Source organism: Lissotriton helveticus, chromosome 6, assembly GCF_964261635.1.
Source record: "Lissotriton helveticus chromosome 6, aLisHel1.1, whole genome shotgun sequence".
Lineage (NCBI taxonomy): Eukaryota > Metazoa > Chordata > Amphibia > Caudata > Salamandridae > Lissotriton > Lissotriton helveticus.
The window spans coordinates 1,296,487,560-1,296,509,032 of NC_136067.1; the positions used below are offsets into that span (position 1 = coordinate 1,296,487,560).

General features: G+C 46.1%; 1 protein-coding gene across 3 annotated transcripts in view; it reads right to left on the reverse strand.

Moving 5' to 3' along the window:
• Window positions 1-13,888: 13,888 nt before the first annotated feature.
• The window catches only part of NANP (N-acetylneuraminic acid phosphatase), a 96,327-nt gene continuing 88,742 nt past the window's right edge, over window positions 13,889-21,473 (reverse strand). For all 3 annotated transcript variants that reach the window (XM_078649041.1, XM_078649042.1, XM_078649043.1), the window contains one exon: window positions 13,889-14,764. In XM_078649041.1, coding sequence (XP_078505167.1) covers window positions 14,129-14,764 — 636 coding nt within the window. In that variant the 3' untranslated portion in view covers window positions 13,889-14,128. The remainder of the gene's footprint in view (window positions 14,765-21,473) is intronic.

Genomic DNA, 21,473 nt, shown 5'->3' on the forward strand with positions numbered 1-21,473 from the left:
TTCTGCCATAATTTTTTCCTCATTCTGGGTAAAATATACAAAAGAAAGTAACGCGGAATTACAGTGGCCACTTTATGGCTCTTTTAATTCCCAAGTTCTCACCAACTTAGAGGAACAATTAATGAAAAGAAAAATGCGCCCGTCTATGTTTGAATCTGTCCGATTTTGGAGGAAAGAGATAGAGCAGAGAGCTAGAAAGCAGAAGGCTCAAGAAAGAAAACAGGAACGTACGTCAATGGCCGACCACGACAGAGAACATTTACAAAATCAAATGACAAAATCAGTAGAAATAGCCAATAGGGAGCATGGGGCCCGGGTACAAAAATGTTATCCAGCCCGTGAGGAGAAAGGAAAGGGCCATATGGAAGGGGGAGAAGAAAGTGATTCCTTGCTTGATACCATGCTAGAGAGCCCTCCTGCATATGCCCCAATGTACCCTGCCCTGACGCCTCATACCCCGCATGTCCCCCCGCCACCGCCCACTCCTGCCCCCACTGCCCCTCCTACTGTTCTCCCTGTCACACCAACCCTCCCGACTTTTCCTATGACACCAACCACGCCCGTTAACCCTGTCCTCGCTGCGGGAATGACAACAAGTCTCCATCTGCCCAACCCCTGCAGCCTTACCCCTACCCACCCTTTTCCCACTTCCCCTTGGTCTACAGTTAAGCAGGATTTATATAAATTGTTGAATTCCCCCCGACTGGCCTCCTTGCGCTCTGCAGTCAGCTTTTTTTCCCTTCGAGAAAATGACCTACAGGGGCAACAGTGTGAATGTTGGATAAATAACAGGAATATTTATACCTTTAAGAAATATGGTCCACCTTTTCTCAGTGGACGATTATGGAACAGACCACCTGGGCTGAATACATGTGTACTTTGGTCATGCAAAAATTTGAGAATGCGCTTATGCAGATACCCACCGGATTAATGGACTTTAGGTCGCAAATAAAAAGAGGTGATGTTCAGGGAGAGGGGATGTTTGGCGCTATGTCTGTTTTAATGGCTTACCGTGATATGACCGCTTTTTCCAACACCCCTCTAGAAACAGCTATGCCAATGAGAGAGGCGGCCCCTGTCTTTTTTAACGCACTTACCGATGCCCAAAATTATGGCCGAGGGGCTGTTGAAGCACACTGGCGCAGGCTTTGGGTTCATGTTCCTTGGAATAGGTCAGAAGTAATGCAGTTAAAAGGACAATTACCAGATCCCCGGAAGAATCAGGCTGCCTTTTACAGAGAATTAGGTCAGATTATATCTGCGGGTACTCTCGTTCTTGTGGATATAGTTTTACTTTTTGGTACGGTTGTCCCCACTGAAATTTGGGACAAGATTCACCATACTGACCATGAAGTGGCATTGGGAGGTAAATGGGCTGACCTAGAGGCTATGGAAGAAGCAAGGGTAGGAGGGACTAAACCAAAAGCTGCCATCCTGACTTTGCCCGGTAAAATAATGACGTTTATGAAAATACTTTTGCCGGAAACTGTCATTAACTGGGATAAAATAAATGGCTGTAGGCAGCGAAAAGATGAGAACGTGGCTGACTTCTTTACCCGTTTTGAGACAGAATACAAGGGACATAGTGGTTTGGACCCCAGGTTCTGGCCCAGTGTTTGTCGATAAGTTTGTCGGCAACCTGCTTCCTGAGATCTCCGCCAGGCTTAAGAAAGTTGAAAGTACGTGGTCTGCCCAAACTATGACTGGTATCTTGGCTATGGCACAATATCATGAGAATAGGGAGAATGAAGATAGAGACAGGGAAAGTAAGAAGGTTAGGGATCTTAAGACTAGGGCACTTCTGCAGCAGGCTTACCCTCCCGGAGGTCCCGATGCCCGCGCGAATTTTAGACCTCAACTCCAACCCCTTCCGAGGGCTCGCCAGTCTACCCCCTCCAGCCCTCAACGTACTGGAGCCCTCCAAACAGATCAGTGTGCTTATCGCAAGGGGTACGGCCATTGGATAGATGAGTGTCCTGTGTTAGCTAAAAACATAAGAACAGGGAAGACTCGGCCTCGCGTTCCTAGGGAAGCGAGGCCGACTAGGGACCATGGCCCGCCCCATCCACAGGATAAAGAAGGCAAGCCCAGGGATGACGCTCCCGTCCGGCCGCGCCCGGCCAATAGGTTTGATGGGTACGAAGCAACACGCACTTATTACAATGATGATTATGATGAAGTTGATGAGACAGGATCCTACCAAGCATAGGACAGCCAGGAAAGGGGTATTACCAGAGTGCAAATTCCAGTGGATCAAAGGGCCCGTATGTTCAAATGTCAGTTGTGGGGAACAATAAGAATTTTCTTTTGGATACTGTGGCCACCAGGTCTTCTATTGCACGCCTGTCAGTCCTGGAGGCACCCCTTTCTGGCAATATGAATGTCTCCGTGGGTTTTGCAGGAACACCTGTGACGAGCCCTGTCTCTGAACCCCTCCCTCTCGATATTGGCCCTGCACATGTTGACGCTCCCTTGGTCCTTACTACAGGTTGCAGTGAAAACTTGTTAGGCATGGATTTACTGAAAGCTCTGTATGCGACCATATCATGTAGTCCCCAAGGTGTATCCCTAACAATTTCTCCCACCACAGCTTCCTATATGCACCTGTCCGGTCTCCTCCCACCAGAGTTGCAGTCTTTACATTCCTCCCTCTGGGCATCATCAGACACTGATGTAGGGTGTCTCAACATACCCCTCATGTGGTACACATCCAGCCAGGTGCACTTCTCCCCCGCCTCCGGCAGTATCGACTACCCGCAGAAGGAGAAATGGCCATTTTGACAATAATATCTGAATTGATGGACAAGGGCGTAGTGGAAGAGACACATGGCAATATCTGAAACAGTCCCATTATTCCTATTCCTAAAAAGACCAATGGAGATGCTCTCTCCCCTAAAATATACCGATTTGTGATTGACCTGAGAGCCTTTAACAAAATAACAATCTCCCAATACCCTGATGTCCCCGACATTACAGCCCTCTTAACAATGGTCCCTTCTGACGACACGCACTTTTCTGTCATAGACCTGAAGAATGCTTTTTTCAGCATTCCTATACATCCTGACAGCAGACAATTCTTTGGTTTCTCCCTTGGTGGGCGGAGCTTTAGATTCTGCCGCGCCCCTCAAGGTTTCACAGAGAGCCCCAGTATCTATAGTCAAGCCCTAAAAAGTCAACTAGATTCCTTGGAACTCCCTGATGATTCCACACTATTACAATATGTAGAAGACCTCCTTATTGCTGCAAATTCTGCCCCAACATGTAAAGAAGCTACTCTCTGTCTGTTACGCCACCTTGCCCTCCATAACCACAAAGTCTCTTTGAAAAAGCTTCAGTTTTGTCAAGAGTATGTGACCTACTAAGGTCATCTCTTTTCGAAGGAGGGAAGGCAGCTCACCGCTGATCGAGTAGCCATTATCAATGCTATGACGGCCCCACGAACACAAAAGCAGGTGCGAGCCTTCATAGGCCTAACCACATACTGTAGACAGTGGATTTCCAATTTTTCGGCCATGATCAAACCTCTTCTTGCCCTCACCACTAAAGACATATCAGACAGTTTTTTTCCATGGAACACAGAGCATACGCAGGCCTTCCAAGATTTGAAGAGGGCCCTGTGTACTGCTCCAGTCCTCGGTACTCTGGACTATAGCAAACAATTTTTTCTTTTTGTACATGAGACAGACGGCTGTGCATGCGCTGTCCTGACAATGTAAGGAATAAAGACCCCCTGTATAACTCTAGAGCTCCTAGGTCAGGGTAAATTACCAATGTGGAAAAAACTTTCCTAGGCAGTGAAAAGCATGTATGTTACAATTCATTTAACATAATGTGGGGATAACCCAAGCTCAGTGCAAGTAATGGACGACTATTTAAAACATTATAGTTATTCTTTCATCAGTGTTTTTTTTATAAAAAAGTTTTAAGCATCAACAAGCAATAATCAAAAAACATATATACATATATATAAGAGTGCCTATACATCAGTTGTGTTGTATATACCATAAGTAACGGGCGGTGAGCACTTTTATCAAAAACGACACAATACACATGTACATCAAAAGACAACAGATATATATTAAATACACTTTGTGAAACAATTAAAAAAGCATAAAAATGGGGGTAATGGACATATTGTGGCAGGTGGTAATAGTTGTTACAATTCTCTACGCGCGTTTCGTCACGGAGCGTGCCTTCTTCAGGAGTGCCACAAGAGTATATCCTAATAGATCAATCAAGGAAAAAACATATACAACACTTAATACATATAATTACTTAATATGATACAATCTATATGTACATTTTTACACTGAGCTAAAAAGACTAATCAGTTGATGCTAGTCTGCTCAAGGGCGTTGCCAGGTGATACATCGTAAGAAAACACAATCCATTTTCAAGTGAATAGGTAGATAAAGAAGACTGTCACCAAGATTGAATCGGAAAAAGTTTTTCAAGAAGGCATTAGATCACCAAGTAATGAGAGAATTCCTTCTATCTCCCACAAACAATCTAGCCTTAGGACTTTTCATTGCCTCCTCAACTCCAGGTACTCTCCTGTGGAAGCCGTACCCATTTACCTGTATGGTTCACCAACCATCTCCTGGCTATTGTACCCTTTTATCCAGTCTGTAAGTGCCTTCTTGATCTCCCTATGACCGCCATCTTCTGGCTCTTGACGTTTCTGGGTTTCATGAGCAACTGTTAATTATTAATTTTATACACTTGGGTCTTCTGGACACTAGCACTATAATTTGGTGATCTAATGCCTTCTTGAAAAACCTTTTCAGATTCAATCTTGGTGACAGTCTTCTTTATCTACCTATTGACTTGAAAATGCATTGTGTTTTCTTACGATGTATCACCTGGCAACACCCTTGAGCAGACTAGCATCAACTGATTAGTCTTTTTAGCTCAGTGTAAAAATGTACATATAGATTGTATCATATTAAGTAATTATATGTATTAAGTGTTGTATATGTTTTTTCCTTGATTGATCTATTAGGATATACACCCGTGGCACTCCTGAAGGCACGCTCCGTGCCGAAACGCGCGTAGAGAATTGTAACAACTATTACCACCTGCCTCAATATGTCAATTACCCCCATTTTTTCGCTTTTTTTTATTGTTTCACAAAGTATATTTAATATATATCTGTTGTCTTTTGATGTACATGTGTATTGTGTTGTTTTGATAAAAGTGCTCACCGCCCGTTACTTAAGGTATATACAACACAACTGATGTATAGGCACTCATATATATGTATATATGTTTTTTGATTATTGCTTTTTGATGCTTAAAACTTTTTTGTTTAAAACACTAATAAAAGAATAACTATAATGTTTTAAATAGTCGTCCATTACTTGCATTGAGCGTGGGTTATCACCCAAATTATGTTAAATACATTTATGTAGCATACATGCTTTTCACTGCCTAGGAAAGTTTTTTCCACATTGGGACATGCGCTGTCCTGACCCAGATATTTGGAGGTCACCAACGGCCATGTGCCTATTTTCCAGCCACCTTAGATCCTGTTGCAAGGGCTCTCCCAGGATGCCTACGGGCAACAGCTGCGGCCGCCCTCATGGTCCGTCAGAGTGCGGAAATCATCATGAACTTCCCCCCCTGACTCTGATGGTCCCCCATTCTGTAGATACCCTCCTTAATAACACCAAGACACAGTACCTCACTAGCGCACGACTTACAGGATATGAACGGACACTCTTTGCCAGCCACATTAACAGCAAAAGATGCACTGCACTAAACCCCGCCACATTACTCCCACTGAATACTCAGGATGCCCGCTTAGACCCACATGACTGTATATTGAGGACAGAGGAGGAGACGAAGGGATGGGTTGACTTACAGGATACCCCGATAGCAGAACCAGAAGGTACACTGTATTTGGACGGATCATGTCTCAGAGGGCCAGATGATAACACCTCAGCCGCCTATGCCCTCACGACATTGGGGCAAGTAGTAGAAACAGGTCGGATTCCGCGGTGCTCTGCTCAGGCAGCAGAATTAGTGGCCCTCACTAGAGCCTGTGAGTTAAGCAAGGGAATAACAGTAAATATCTATACTGACAGTCAGTATGCCTTCGGGGTGGCCCACAACTTTAGGAGGTTGTGGAAAGAAAGGAATTTCCTTACTTCCCATGGGACCAAGATTCAACATGGCCCCCTAATTCACCGACTGTTAGACTCCACGACACTCCCCAGAAAGGTGGCCATTATAAAATGTAAGGCCCACAAGAAAGTGACAGATGATGTTGGGAAAGGCAATGCTCTGGCTGACCAAACGGCCAGACAAACAGCTCTTAGGAAAAGGGAAGGAATGTATGTAGGAGGTCCCGCTAGGTGGGTGGCAGACGAGGGCATGGTTGAAAACACAGTACAGAGTGTGATTGATATTCAGTCCCATACTACTCCTGAGGAACTAAGGGTGCGGAAGGAGCAATTAGCAAAGGATGGAATTGATGGTTGCTGGGTCCGTACAACTATGGAAAGACAATGGATGTTACCTGACAGTCATGTGATAGCAGTAGTTACGATGGCCCATGGTCCTGCCCACATTAGTGCAAAAGGGATTTGTAAACTGTTGGAACCTACAAGGTACAACTCTAAGATACCAGCATATGCTGAAAAGCTGGTTAAAACATGCATGATTTGCCTAATGTATAACCCAGGAGAAGGCACAGTTACTCCTAAGGGAGGATTCTCTCCTCCTACCTTCCCTTTTGAAATCCTCCAAATGGATTACATCCAGATGGACAGGTGTAACAATTTAAAATATGACCTGGTGGTGGTCTGTACCTTCAGCCGATGGGTGGAAGCCTACCCCGTCAAAGACTGCACTGCTATCACTACCCCCAAAGTGCTATTAAAAGAGTACCTCCCACAATTCGGTTTGCCCCGCTTGGTCTGGAGTGACAACGGGACACACTTTACGGCTCAAATTATGGAATATGTCTGTACAGCATTGGGTATAAAACAAACATTTCATGCAGCTAACCACCCCCAGTCGGCAGGTCTAGTGGAGGTATACAATGGCATCCTAAAAACTAGAATGGCCAAAATAGTAGCCGAGACAGGTGTCACTTGGGTTGATGCTCTGCCCTTGGCCCTACAGTCCACAAGAACAACGGCCAACACCAGGATAGGGTTATCTCCCCACGAAATTGTGTTCGGGAGGCATGCCAATGTCTGGGGTGTCCCACGGCCTAAGAAACTGTCTGACGTTGAATACCCTGTATTAACTGATTATCTGTACAGTCTAACTAATACCTTTCGTACTCTTTATCACCAGCTGCACGAGGCCATACCTGACAAAAGCAAGGACCCAGGACACTATCCAACCTGGCGATTGGGTCTTAGTGAGGAACTTTCAACGGACTAAGAGCCTCGAGCCCCGCTGGACACAGCCCTGTCAGATGTTACTGGCCACCCGCACCCCTGTGAAAGTAGAAGGTCGGAAGAATTGGGTTCATTCGTATCACTGCCGGCGTGTGCCTCTGCCCCTCCCCTATGATCAGTGGGTGAGGGAAGGACTAGGAGACTCAGAAACAGAAATGGTTCCGACGTTTGTCCCATTCAGCGATGCCAGACTGCATTCTACATCTACGGAAGCAGAGAGTGACAGCATACTGAAAGGAAGGGTGGAACCCTCCCTTAACTCAGCTCAACACCAAGAACAATTGTTTCCCGACCATACTGTCCCTACTTCCAACCGATATAACTTGCGCCCCCGAGGGAAGGCTTGCCCTTGACTTCGCCAAGTGCCGATAGGCTGTAGGGCTGTGATCTTCCCAGATGAGTGTAGTGCTGGTGTGTCAGACTAAGGTATGCCATAGGGCTCCTTGGCACCTGCGCCCAGTGAAGCAACCACCAATCACAGACAGCCACTAGAGGTCCCTGACTTAGCACAATGGCCGCCGTCCAAAACACCCGAATTCAGAAACAAGATGTCAGCCTCCGACATAGTAGATGCTTCATGGTCACCGTGGTGACGCTGTTTGTCTCCCTCATCCTGTCTATTCTTGGTTGGCTGTTACTGATCTACCATCCTGTTACCCCACCGACTCCTAGCCCGACTCCTACAGAACACCAGTACTACACGCTACCAGCCCACGAATTACCCCGCCGTGCAGAATTCTTCAATAACACTTTCATCCAAATGTTGCATCATCATCAACTGATCATGAACACTTCCAACTGCTGGGTCTGTGGACTGATGCCGCATTCCATGATACAGCCTGTCCCATTCTTTCCCTATCCCTTCTCCATCTCTGGGTCTTGTCTTGCATGGTGGATGTTGATACAGGAGGCCTACACTGTCAATGGTACGGCCAATTCTGTCCTTGGAACATTTCGGGATGACTTCTGGCGGAACAGATCTGGCAATGCCAATGCTCCTTTTTGCCCGACCAGCTCATCCACATTGCTACTACCACCAGATGAACTCGGTGAGATGGTAGTATTCAACTCAACCACTCGACGAACATTTTCTAGATTCCGCACCAGAAGGATACTGCCTGAGGAATGAAAGACTCTTGAATGTGCAAGGCAGTGTCTGCATCCAAGGCCTAGGGAATAAGAAAGTGGATACCAGTACGTGTGATATCACTAAAGCCTTAAACTCTACATCTCCTCCGAAGCTGGTGGCATCCCCCCAACACCTATTTTATTTGTGGCACTGCCGCCTACACTTGGCTCCCCCGTAACTGGTCTGGTACCTGCTATCTGGCCTTCCTCCTTCCACCTACGTATTCCACCCATGGAGACTACCACCTGTCAATGAAGGGCGCCCTGCGCCGCTCACGTAGGGGTGTCATATCAGCCGAGGATACAGCGGGCCAGGAAGCCGGGGACTTCTTTTAAGGTTTCCTTCCACTCTGGGGCCCCACGGCAAACAGTTGAGCTGTACGAGGACTGACTAAGATCCTTGAGGCCACCATCACAGTAACAGCTGGTGCCCTCTCCAACATCACTGCAGAGCTACAGGCAGACCGCCTTATAACGCTCCAAAATTGCATGGTCCTCGACGTCCTCCTTGCTGATCGTGGTGGTGTGTGTAAATTGATCGGCTCCAGCTGCTGCGTGTACATCCCAGACAACGCACCTACAGTGTACGATGCCATCCAACGTCTGCATCGCCTTTCTTCTGAAATTCATCTGGATGAAGGCAACTGGTCCCTCACAGGTTGGATCTGGGGTCTTATTTCCCAGTGGGGTTGGAGGGTCCTCATCTTCCTTGCCTTGGGAGTAGCGGTCTTGGTCTCCTGCTGGTTGTGCTTTCAGTGCCTGCCAGTGCTCTGTACAATGTGTGTCCAGACCACCAAGCCTCCACCCTCTAACATTCACAACACCAATATGATGATGATGCTCCAACAAAAAACAGATGGTCTTATGAACATTGACATTTCTTAAAGTATTTGCCACTCAATGGCAAAAGGAGGTCTGATAAAAAGTGTTTTTCTAATCGGCATCATTTGTACCGGGACGCCATTGTTTTTTCATTGCCATCTCGTGTCAAACACTTCCACGCGACCCACCTGGTCGTTTCTGCTGATGCCTGAGGAAAATCTAAACTGACATGACAGAGACCTTCTTGCAGCCTGCATTTCTGCCCAGGATCTGTCACACACCCAACACCCTGTTCTTTGCAGTTCAACAGAAAGCCATGAGACACCCACGCCCTGTGTAAACAAGCTTGTTTCCCATCTCCTGCTCCCAGCCTGGTAAACATCCTTGACACCGTGATCAGGTTATCTGGACAATGGTCTGACTGTTGGGCCCTGATCTGGGTGATTAAACAATGACTTGAAAGACCGGCTTTTCATCAAGCCGAGTGAACAATGATCTGTGTACCAAGCCTTGACCAGGTCACCAACTACAAACATCGTCTGGATCTGGTTATGAACTGCAAACACTGCCCTGATTAAACAATGGACTAACAACCACACGACTGGGATGAAAAATGTATAAAAGGCTTGTAAGCTACAGAGTGAAGTAGCAGCCTCCTCTGTCTTATCTCTGACTAGCTTGGGACTCTGTTCCATAGCCCGGGCTATTAAAATAAATCTGGGTTCCTCCTGCAGACGAAGGCTCCTCTGTCTCCTTTTACTAAGTATGGAAGGTATGGAAGACTAGGGCGGTTCCCCCGCCGCCGAGACCAAGTAAGTGGGTTAACCAGTTCTTCACCACCTCTTCTACATAGAAGACTTTGAAGATGGTGAGGAGAGAGAAAGTGACCTAGACCTCACCCGTGACCAGAACCTTGACTTTCTACTCCAACAACTACTACTGTCTTCCTCAGCACAAGCCGTGAACAGTTTCGCTTTGCGCTCCTGGATTGCCTTAGGGTACATTTGGATGCAAAAGGCACACAACAACATGGTACGCCTAGAACCTACGACCAGTTGTCGTGTAGGTTATAAATGAACATATGACCATAACACAAACAACATGGCATCAAACATAATCTTTTCATTGGAGACATATCACATATCCTGATCATTGCAACAAAACCTTTAATGAAGTGGCCAAAGCTTTCCTCACAAGAGTTGACGTAAAGGTCCAGACCCCCATCAAAAGGTGTGGGAAAATTGTAACTGACATCAGGAAGCAGGCAAAGCGTGTTATAGCTCTGATGACATCAAAGGGATGAGGATGAGGATGAGCGCACCACCACGTTGTTCACAACGTTTCACCATATTTTAATCTCTTCCTATCGTGTGCACGTTTTTTCACCTCTGATATTTCACACAGTAGATCACATTGTAAACAGTTTTTCGTGGCTTTACTTCATGTACATAGAAGTCCCCTCATTGTATGATATTGCTTTTCACAGAATATCCCCAGATGAAGGCACCTTGTGCCGAAATGCATTGGGAGGATTTAAAATTACATGGAGAATACTAATGCATTCTGGTTCACCGACGACCTCAAGGACTCCAAGAAGACCTGCCGCACCCTCGAGAAAGCCTGGCTCCTCGACCAGACCACCGACAACATGACCGCCCTCAAACATGCTACCCGCAAGCACCACCAGCTCATGCGCACCACCAAGAAGAAATCCCTGAAGGAACGACTGGACAACAACGCCCACGACAGCAAAGAGCTCTTCACTATCGTCAAGGAGTTCTCCAACCCCAGCACCGGCACCAAAGACATCACTCCGTCACAAGACCTCTGCGACTCCCTCGCTTCGTTCTTCCACCGCAAGATCGCCGACATCCACAACAGCTTCGGCGCCTCACCCACGCACCCAACCGTCGAACCAACGCCCCCCACTGCCACCCTTCGCACCTGGGCCACGGTGACCACCGAAGACACAGCCCGCACGATGAACACCATCCACTCCGGATCACCGACCGACCCCTGCCCACACCACGTCTTCAACAAGGCCGACTCCACCATCGCACCCCAACTCCAGGACATCATCAACGCCTCCTTCAACACCGCCACCTTCCCGGAGAGCTGGAAGCACGCCGAGATCAGTGCCCTCCTGAAGAAACCTACAGCGGACCCCACCGATCTCAAAAACCTCCGCCCCATCTCGCTCCTCCCTTTTCCTGCTAAAGTCATCGAGAAGATCGTCAACAGACAGCTGACCGCCTTCCTCGAGACGAACGGATCCCTCGACCCCTCGCAGTCCGGCTTCAGAGCCAACCACAGCACCGAGACCGCCCTCATCGCAGCCACCGACGACATCCGGACCCTGCTCGACAAGGGGGAAACAGTGGCCCTCATCCTCCTGGACCTCTCCACTGCGTTCGACACGGTCTGCCACCGCACCCTAGTCCAGCGCCTCAGCAACATCGGTATCCAAGAGAAGGCACTGGAGTGGATCATCTCGTTCCTCGCCGGAAGAACACAAAGAGTCCGCCTCCCCCCGTTTCGCTCCGAGGCCACCGAAGTCATCTGCAGCGTCCCGCAAGGATCTTCACTCAGCCCCACCCTCTTCAACATCTACATGAAACCTCTCGCAGCCATCGCACGCCAGCACAACCTCAACATCATCTCTTACGCCGACGACACCCAGCTGATCCTCTCCCTCACCAGAGACCCCGACACCGCCAGAACCTGCCTACACGAAGGGATGAAAGACGTCGCCGAGTGGATGAAGGACAGCCGCCTGAAACTGAACTCGGACAAGACGGAAGTCCTCATCCTGGGATCTTCACCCTCCGCCTGGGACGACTCCTGGTGGCCCCCAGCCCTGGGCACCGCACCCAAGCCAACCGACCACGCACGCAACCTGGGCTTCATCCTGGACCCCTCCCTCTCGATGACCAGACAAGTCAACGCCGTCTCCTCATCGTGCTTCAACACCCTGCGTATGCTTTGCAAAATCTTCCGCTGGATCCCGACCGAGACCAGGAAGACTGTCACCCAGGCACTCGTCACCAGCCGACTGGACTACGGAAACGCCCTCTACGCCAGAACCACAGCCAAGCTACAGAAAAGACTCCAGCGCATCCAGAACGCCTCCGCCCGACTCATCCTGGATGTCCCCCGACGCAGCCACATCTCCAGCCACCTGAGGAACCTGCACTGGCTCCCCGTCGACAAGAGGATCACGTTCCGGCTCCTCACCCACGCACACAAGTCTCTCCACGACCTGGGCCCCAAGTACCTCAACGACCGCCTGACCTTCTACACGCCCACCCGCCAGCTACGGTCCACCAGCCTCGCCCTCGCAGCCGTACCACGCATCCGAAGAGCCACCGCCGGAGGAAGATCCTTCTCTTACCTGGCTGCCAAGACTTGGAACTTCCTCCCCATCCACCTTCGGCTGACCCAGGACCATCTCGCCTTCAGGAAACAACTCAAGACCTGGCTGTTCGAGCAGTAGCATACCCCTCCCCCCAAGCGCCTTGAGACCCTCCCGGGTGAGTAGTGCGCTATACAAATGGCATGATTGATTGATTGATTGACTGGGAGTTGAAGTAATCTTTATGATGAAGATTGGATGTCTTTTCAACAAACTGTGATGTGAGAGTTCCAATAAAAAAGTTGTTCACAACGCATGCAAAGAAGTCTCTTTATATTTACAGTTACAATTTATCAAGAAAACCTTCATAGTACGGACTATTGTCTGTTGCCCAGGGGACATATCCTATCTCCATAGGGATGCATCTTTATACATAGCTCTGATGACGTAACTACAGCTCCAAGCACCTCGCTGACCTGGTGTCAGTGCCTCCTAATGGCATCGGAGAGCTATTCCATAGTTTCCATTACTCCTAAATCCCCATGACACATAGGGGGTGATATATTCTCTTTTCCACAGACCATGTTAAACAGTTGTGAAAATCAATAAACCTACTAGTTTGTTAAATTGCAATGTACTTTCCTTGCTTTCTGCTTTACTTTCCATCTTGTAACGTTTCCCCAGCACAGGAGGTAAACCAAGAAATTCAGGCAACCTAGCAAACTTCTAGTGCATATGTTCACAACACCCTACTCACACTCAAATAAGGTAAGCAAAATATTTGAGAAATGGGTATCTAGGTTTTAACATTGAACCAGTTGCATATTTTCAGCACGCAGCAGGAGGACTGCATCTAGCAGACTTGGAAAAAAGTGCAAACTTTGTCTCCCTAGAGGAACAGATTGTAGTAGAAGTAAATCCGCCAGGTCTTCCCTTGTCATTGTGACCCAAAATCAGTCCTAAATTGATCCAAGGAATATACTGAAAGCAATTTGTAGGCTGGCAGAGGAAGTAGTGCGTTTGGTTGGTGTCTGTGGCAGTTGGATTGCAGAGAAGTGGTGATCTGCATGCTTGCTTCTGTTCATGTTCTTTTAGTGTTGTTCAAAAGACAAACATCAAATTGTAACTCGGCTTTTCAGTGGTACAATACAAAAAAGCACGTAACACTTTGGCATCAATTCATCTGATAATTTTTGTTAATATGTACTCAAATCTCATTCAGTTCATCAACATTATTAATTAGTCATTACAAACAATGTCTGATCCACTACTTCATTTAAACCACTTTACGTGATGCATAGATAATATGAAAAAAGGTGTGAAACCAGTAACGTGGTGATACAACAAAATGAGAATTAACTTCAATTTTGCCAACAATGTGTGCATGTTATTGGAGCTTCATTTTCTTCACCGCTTAAGTTAGGATAGCAGGTAGGTCAAGCACAGAAGGAATGATGAAGTCCGGTGCAGGGAGGGGATTATCTTTTCTCCCCATTTGTGCTGCATTATTGATCCAGACAGTTGCTTTTAAGCCAGCATTGAGTCCCCCCTGAATGTCCGTGTCTAGGCTGTCACCAACCATGACACATTCTTCAGGCTTTACTCCAAGTATGTCACAGCAATGCTGGAATATAGAAGGAGATGGCTTCTCCTCTTTATGCTCCCCACCCACAACAATGGCATCAAAGTATGACTTGCAGGCACATGCATCAATCTTTTCCCATTGCACATGTTTTTCCCCATTAGTCAACAGAAGCAATAGGCACATTTTCCGAAGTTCAGTGAGCATGTGCCTTGTATCCTCAGCTAATATTACATGTTGCAGTCGTGTCGACTTCCAAAGATCATAGCATTCTGCTGCCATATGTTTGGACACTGCTGAAGTCCGAGTTGCTTGAATCACTTCTTCCCAGTACAGGGCCCGCTGCTGGTCAATATTCACGGTAGACGGATCGAAAGACTCATGGAGGAGTTTGGTTTGGTACTTTTCACAAAGGATGCTTGTTTCTTTCTCACTGTACTGATATTTACTCTTCAACAAATGTATAACCTGTGAGAAAACAAAATAGTTATTGAGAGTGAAACATTGCTATGCAGCTCTATTCTCCCACCACCACTGGTATATGCATTTGATCACCTGTGACAGGCAAATTCAGAGTACTGCATATTTCCAAAACATATTTTTAACAGACAGTATGATGAACACATTTACAACTCAGGCCCAGCTCTAACTGTGGGGGAAGGGATTGCAAGTCTATGAAACAAGGCAGTAATTATACACAGGTCTTGAGAAAGGAGGCTTATTGAATGTATTCAAAGTACTACACATTGCCTCAGATATCTAAACTCTTCTTTTTGGAAGAAAATACTGAAAAGAGATCAAACACCTCTCAGTGGTAGAACTCTTCACAAGTGCAGTTTGCTACAGTCTTACCAGACAAGTCAGACAGATCTCTGCAATAAATTAAATTAAGTAATTGAAAAAAGGAAGGTCTGCCTCTCAAATCAAATTGCTGTATATGTTCCAATACAACAAGAAGGTAGGGGCTAGAACTGTCTGAGCTAGTGCTTGTTAAAGACTGGTCGTTTCTCTAGTACCATCCTGTGCTATCAATTGTAGGATTTGGCTTTTACGAGCATTTATAAGATCCTTGTATGGCCAGGGCATATTGCAGAAAGTTATGCTGTGCCATGTCACAACATATATCGCAGGTGATGAAGATGTTTAATGCAGTTAATGGGGTCATGTTTTACTTCACAATTTCACATGCATGGAATAAAGGTTTCACCCTGTGTCTGCTGTGAGTATCACAGGTATACCTTTCTTTTCAGCTTACATGACATCAAAACAATGCAAACCTGCCTTGTTGTGTTTGCCAGTGCCTATTTTCCATATATGTGAAATCATGGAATGAGAATCATCATTTTCATATTAGTCCTTGATACTGCCACATTGGTGGCGTATAGCACAAATTGTCAGACCATGTAACTTCTGCATGAACACCTTTAACACATTTCTGTCTTAACATTGTTTGCAACAAATGAGGAAATGAGGCTTAAGTATACATGAAAGAGTGATCTCTGGACACACATCTTGGCACCTCTGCTAAACTTCCCAAGTAAAAAAGGCCAACTAGGAGCAAAGGAGATAACAGCAAGGGCCTAGCCGAGCACACAGAAACCTGTATTTTGTGTCTGGGAATAGATGGTGGGGGCTGAACATCTCCAGCATTCTGCCCCTTATTTTAAATGTACATATGTCAGATCAGGGGCACCTGGATGCAGGGAGGGGTGGAAGCAGCAGTGACTACTCCTCCCTCCAAGCTTACCCCCACCAGCCTTCAAATTGTAACTGTGGCAGGAGATGGCACTCTGAACTATTTTGAACCACCGTCGGATGAGGCTTTTAATAAAGCGGCCCTTAGTGTTTCCTCGGGCTCCGCTTTGGATCCACAACCTCATAGGATATGGAAAGCACTGTGCTCAAAACTCTTAGCGCCCCCCAGATTGATCTGTAACCACTCCCTTATTAGTGGGTCAGTGCCAAGCTGCTGGAAACAAGCAATAGTAACACCACTTTTGAAAAAAGCTTCGCTCTGCCCCTCCAGTCCAAAAAACTATCGACCTATATCCCTTCTACCCTACCCAGTGAAGATCATAGAGGGGCTAGTTAGCAGGACACTTTCACAGTTTTTAGAAACCAACAATGAATTAGAGGATGTGCAATTTGGCTTCCGTCCAGGGCACAGGACAGAGACTGCCTTAGTGACTGCCCTGGACGGCCTTCGAATAAGCGGTGACAGGGGACAATCAGCTATATTGATCTTGTTGGACCTGTCCGCCGCATTCGATATGGTCAATCATGAGGTATTATTGACTAGGCTTGCTGGAGTTGGAGTAGGGGGTATGGCACTGAAAGGGTTTCAATTCTACCTAGTTAACAGACAACAGGCAGTAGCCCTCCCTCCCTATCGATCAGACTTCACAAATATCCAGCAGGGTGTTCCACAAGGGTCCGCGATTAGCCCAATTTTATTTAACATATATATGAGCCCATTGATGGCTGTCATTAAGTCACACAATGTTAATCTAGTAAACTATTCGGATGACACTCAACTTATCTTGTGGCTGGAAGGAAACCATTCTATACCAATGGAAGACTTCCATGCGTGTACGCAGGACACTGCACAATGGTTGAAAGACAATTACTTATTATTTAACAGCGACAAGACAGAAATTTTACACTGCATAGTTGGGAAAGCCCCTCTTCCAAGTTCTTCTAGGTTCTGGCCTATCCCGACGGATGTACCACAGACACCTTCAGAGACCGTGCGTAACCTGGGAGTTAGCTTTGACAATAAGCTGAGTTTAGAAACTCATGTGAACAAAACAGTTGGGAGTTGGTTTTCCCTGATAAGAATGCTTCGGAAAGTTCTTCCACTACTACCTACACAGGCTAGAGCACTGGTAGTAAGGAGTCTCCTCCTAAGCCGACTGGATTACTGCAACTCTTTGTTGCTGTAGTCCCTAACATTTTTGATCGAGAGACTACAGAGGATCCAGATAATGGCAGCCAAGTTAGCTCTAATGATACCAAGGTGCTCTTCAGCCTCTCAGGCTTATTCAGAGCTTTACTGGCTCCCTATTCTACAGAGGATACAATTCAAGTCACTCTGTATTGTTTTTAAGGCCCTGCATGGACTTGGGCCTCTACCATTGCAGAATCAATGTATCTGGATGCTTTCGGATACAATTCGCTCGGACTTCAACTTCCGAATGAGAACACAGGCTCCCATTGAAGAAAGAGGTGGCTGGGGAAAACTTGCACCCTGTGGCAGGCCCCCCAAGGTGTCTGCCACACTGTGCATGGTTGGAAAGTGGGGGTCCCTTGGGTATCCCCATGGGCCTGATTCGGAGGGCCCCGTGTGAAGGGGGGCCTGCTTCGAGCCCTCAAAGACAGATTCCGGCAGCCGATTCGTTCAGGAGAAACTGAATCGGAACGGCTGTCCGAATCGGTCATCGTAATCGCTCGCTCGTAAACAGAGTCCATAGAGCAGTACGATTCGGCTTCGAAAGACGCGACCTGTCCGAATGCCTTTTGGAAACAAATCGGACAGCCCTACCGGTTTACGTGCATCCTAATCGATCGTTGCGAACTGTATACGATTCGGTCAGGACCAAGGGTTTCGAATCGGATATGGCAAACCCGAATCAGATTCGGAGCCCTTCCAAATGGCATCACAATCGACCCCTTAGTGACAAAGGTTAGTCGTTACAGTTAGGAAATAACATTTTAAAAACCTTACAAATTCACTGAAGAAACCGAGGGTTACAGAGGTGCTTTTGTTACGAAATAGAATTTTTAAAAACTTAGAAATGCACTAAAAAGGCCAAACGTTACAGGGACGTTATAGTTAGGCTAAGACTATAACTTACGCCCTGTAATGCACTGCTTATGACCTCACATATTACATCACCCATGACATGGTTATTGACATCACTGATGACAGCTCAAATGATATCACCCAACATATTCCACAGGACCACTCATACACCCACACACACACAAATTTCTATCTTTATCCACCCACTCATAGAGCCCTATCATATGACCAGTCACTCACCTATACAGCCACTCATACACCCTCTCAACAGAGCCTCTCACTCACCCATACAACCACTCACGCATCCATAAACCACTTACATATCCATTCACACATCCATACAACTACTCACGCAGCCTCTCACTCATACATACAGCTAATCCTACAGCACTCACTCTTCCATAGTCACTCTCATACCAACTCACTTAACTATAAACACTCACCAAACAGGCACTCACTCACCTATACAGCACCTTACACACCCAGTCATTCACTCAAACAGCCCTTAAGGCACCCACTTCCCCACGGTCGCCAGTAGATAGTTATGAGCTGGTTTCCATAGGGAAAGCATTTTTTGCTTTGCTAATAACTTTGGTGCAGTTTGATGAATCTTCATGAAATTTTCAAAGGTAGTGTGCCAATCTCTTCAACTGCGGTCTGGAAATTGGCGGAGTGATTTGTCAAGCGGGGGTCTATAAAAAGGGGGGTCCCAAAACACGTTTTCCCCATGCAATTTCTTTTAGAGATTTTAGACACGACTACAGCCCGAACCGCTAAACGGAATTACACCAAATGTGGCAGAAAGTTAGATCTTGGTACAGAAAGAGCGCTATTTGCAATTGGATGTAAAACTGATCAGTATTTTTGGAGTTAATAAAGAAAAAAAGATTCATGTACCTCTAGGGACATGGGAGTCACCACTGTGGATCCGCAGATCCACACACCAACTGCAGTGCCGTGATTGGCTGGCTGCAACTTGAGAGAAAAGTTGAGGTTGCCAGTTTGTGAATCGGGACATGGTTCCCATGTGGAATCAACTAGCATTGGAATGTAAGCCGTGGCATAACAAAAGCCCAGAAGCCCCAACAATATGATATGTTTCATATTAAATGTATTATTGTTTTTTATTGAATGTGTGCTTTTGGCTGGGAACGGAGCTGCAGATCTGCACTCACACACCCACATACACACATATACTGCCAATAACACATCCATCTAATCACAGATCCATACACCCAGACACACACACCAACTTACACACACCTCACACACCCACACTACTACTCAGACACCGATTCAACACACCGATATAGCCACTTCATAGTCACTTACAGAACCACACAGCCAGTGACTTATAGAACCACTCACATGCCCACACTACCACTCACACACCTACTGACACACTCATACAGCCATTTACCCACTCACAGATCCAAGAAACCACTCAAAAACCCACACAGGCACACACACCCATTTACACATCCACACCGCCACTAACACACCCATCTAGCCCCTCGCACAGCCACTCACACACAGAGGCAGTGATACAGCTATATAAATTGTGATAAGATATGTTTGTATTAATTGTGATGTTGTTTTGTATTGAATGTGTGCTTTTCGTTGGGAACAGATGTGTCATGGATCCGTCTGCAACATATCCTGCAGACCCCCTCTTTGTCCGAGTATCTACTGCAGATCCACAGATCAGAGTGAGAAATTTGGGAAAAAAGAAGGATTTGAAAACAGAAAGAACCAGTGTTTGGGAAAAGGGTGTACTCTGAAAAGAGCATTTGTGTTTATGGTGTGCAGATGATAACTACACATAGAACAGGATGCAAACTTTTAAGTTGTTGATAAACCCCCTGTTGCCTATGTCGGTGAAATGGATTCAGTCTTTTCGATATATTCCATGCATATCGAAGCAGAAGTTGTTTTGTATAAAGAGACCATGTTGAGATCTCGGAGAAATGAAATGCAGAAACTGCTTTATTAACATGTTTCCAGGATTCAGTCTTTTCGATATATTCCATGCATATCGAAGCAGAAGTTGTTTTGTATAAAGAGCCCATGTTGAGATCTCTGAGAAATGAAATGCAGAAACTGCTTTATTAACATGTTTCCAGGATTTCTTTATCTGCGGACAAAACTGGGTTGACCACTGCCACTTCAGTCTTTGGCAAATGTTGAAGAACACCAAGGCAGTATGTGGGAAAAGTGGGATTAATTTATGCAAGGCATCCTTTAGGATTTCCTGTCCTACCCCAGTAATTGTGCCTAGGTCACTGCCACCACAGAGCACAATCATGAGGTCTGGTTGTTGGCCACCCGCAATGCTTTCAACCAAAAGCAGCAATTTATAAAACTCTCTGGTCAATACAAGTAATGTCTAAATTGGGTAAACTTGGTCTAGGTCGATGCCACTCTTTCTACCACTCTCTCTGTCCCAAAACAAAACTACTGCCCACAATCCAGACACTAACCATTTTGGAGATAGGCAGGAGGTAGAAAACAGGAAAAGGCTGAGCAGAAAGAGGCAGATTTGAAGATGAAAGGCAGTTACAATGGAGGACAGCAAGTAAAATATAAAATAACAATTGATTGGATGGTGGAAATGTGTAAGGAACTACATTTAGGTAGTGATGTTAAGAAGAAAAAGTGACTGTGATTGGCTTTGGGAAAATAAAAATAGGTTGTGTTGTTTGGGATATGCTTGGGATTGCAAACAGTCACTCACACCTGCTACAGTTAATGTGAAGCTAATATGCTGGTGAGGGAAGGTCTCGTGAACTTTTGACCTACTGGTAGCAGAGACTATTGGAAATATGGCTACTATGGAATATGGAAATGGAACCAAAAGAGTGTGGGCAGAAGGAACAAAAGAGACTAAAGTGTGAAACTGAAACGCAGACTGGTGCACATAAAATGCTCATTGGGGAGTGCACGTCATGTAATAGACAATATTTTACTAAATAAATATTAATGGAAAAAAAATTAACAGCAGATTATGAATGATCCTAAGGGCTGTTGTGTGAATCCGCAGCTCTGCCATGGATTCACACGTGGGGGAGTGGGCACACTGAGTGCTGCCAAGGAACTGCGGATCCACAAAATATCTACCAAAGTGAGCTTCTTTACAGGAATCATAGAAAGGGTTAAAAACAGTACCCATTTAAAAGTGGTATAACAAAAAACAAAAAATTAAAGGAACTCTTTGATTTACTAAGTACAGGAGTATGGCAAAGAGCACAGTGGGAAAGGTAGCCATTATTGGTACTTTTGTACTGAGTGGAAGAGACTTGAGGGATTTCGGACTTGAGATTTGTAACGGAAAACAGATATAAAAAAAGTTGGACAGCAGCAAAGAGATTTTACAAG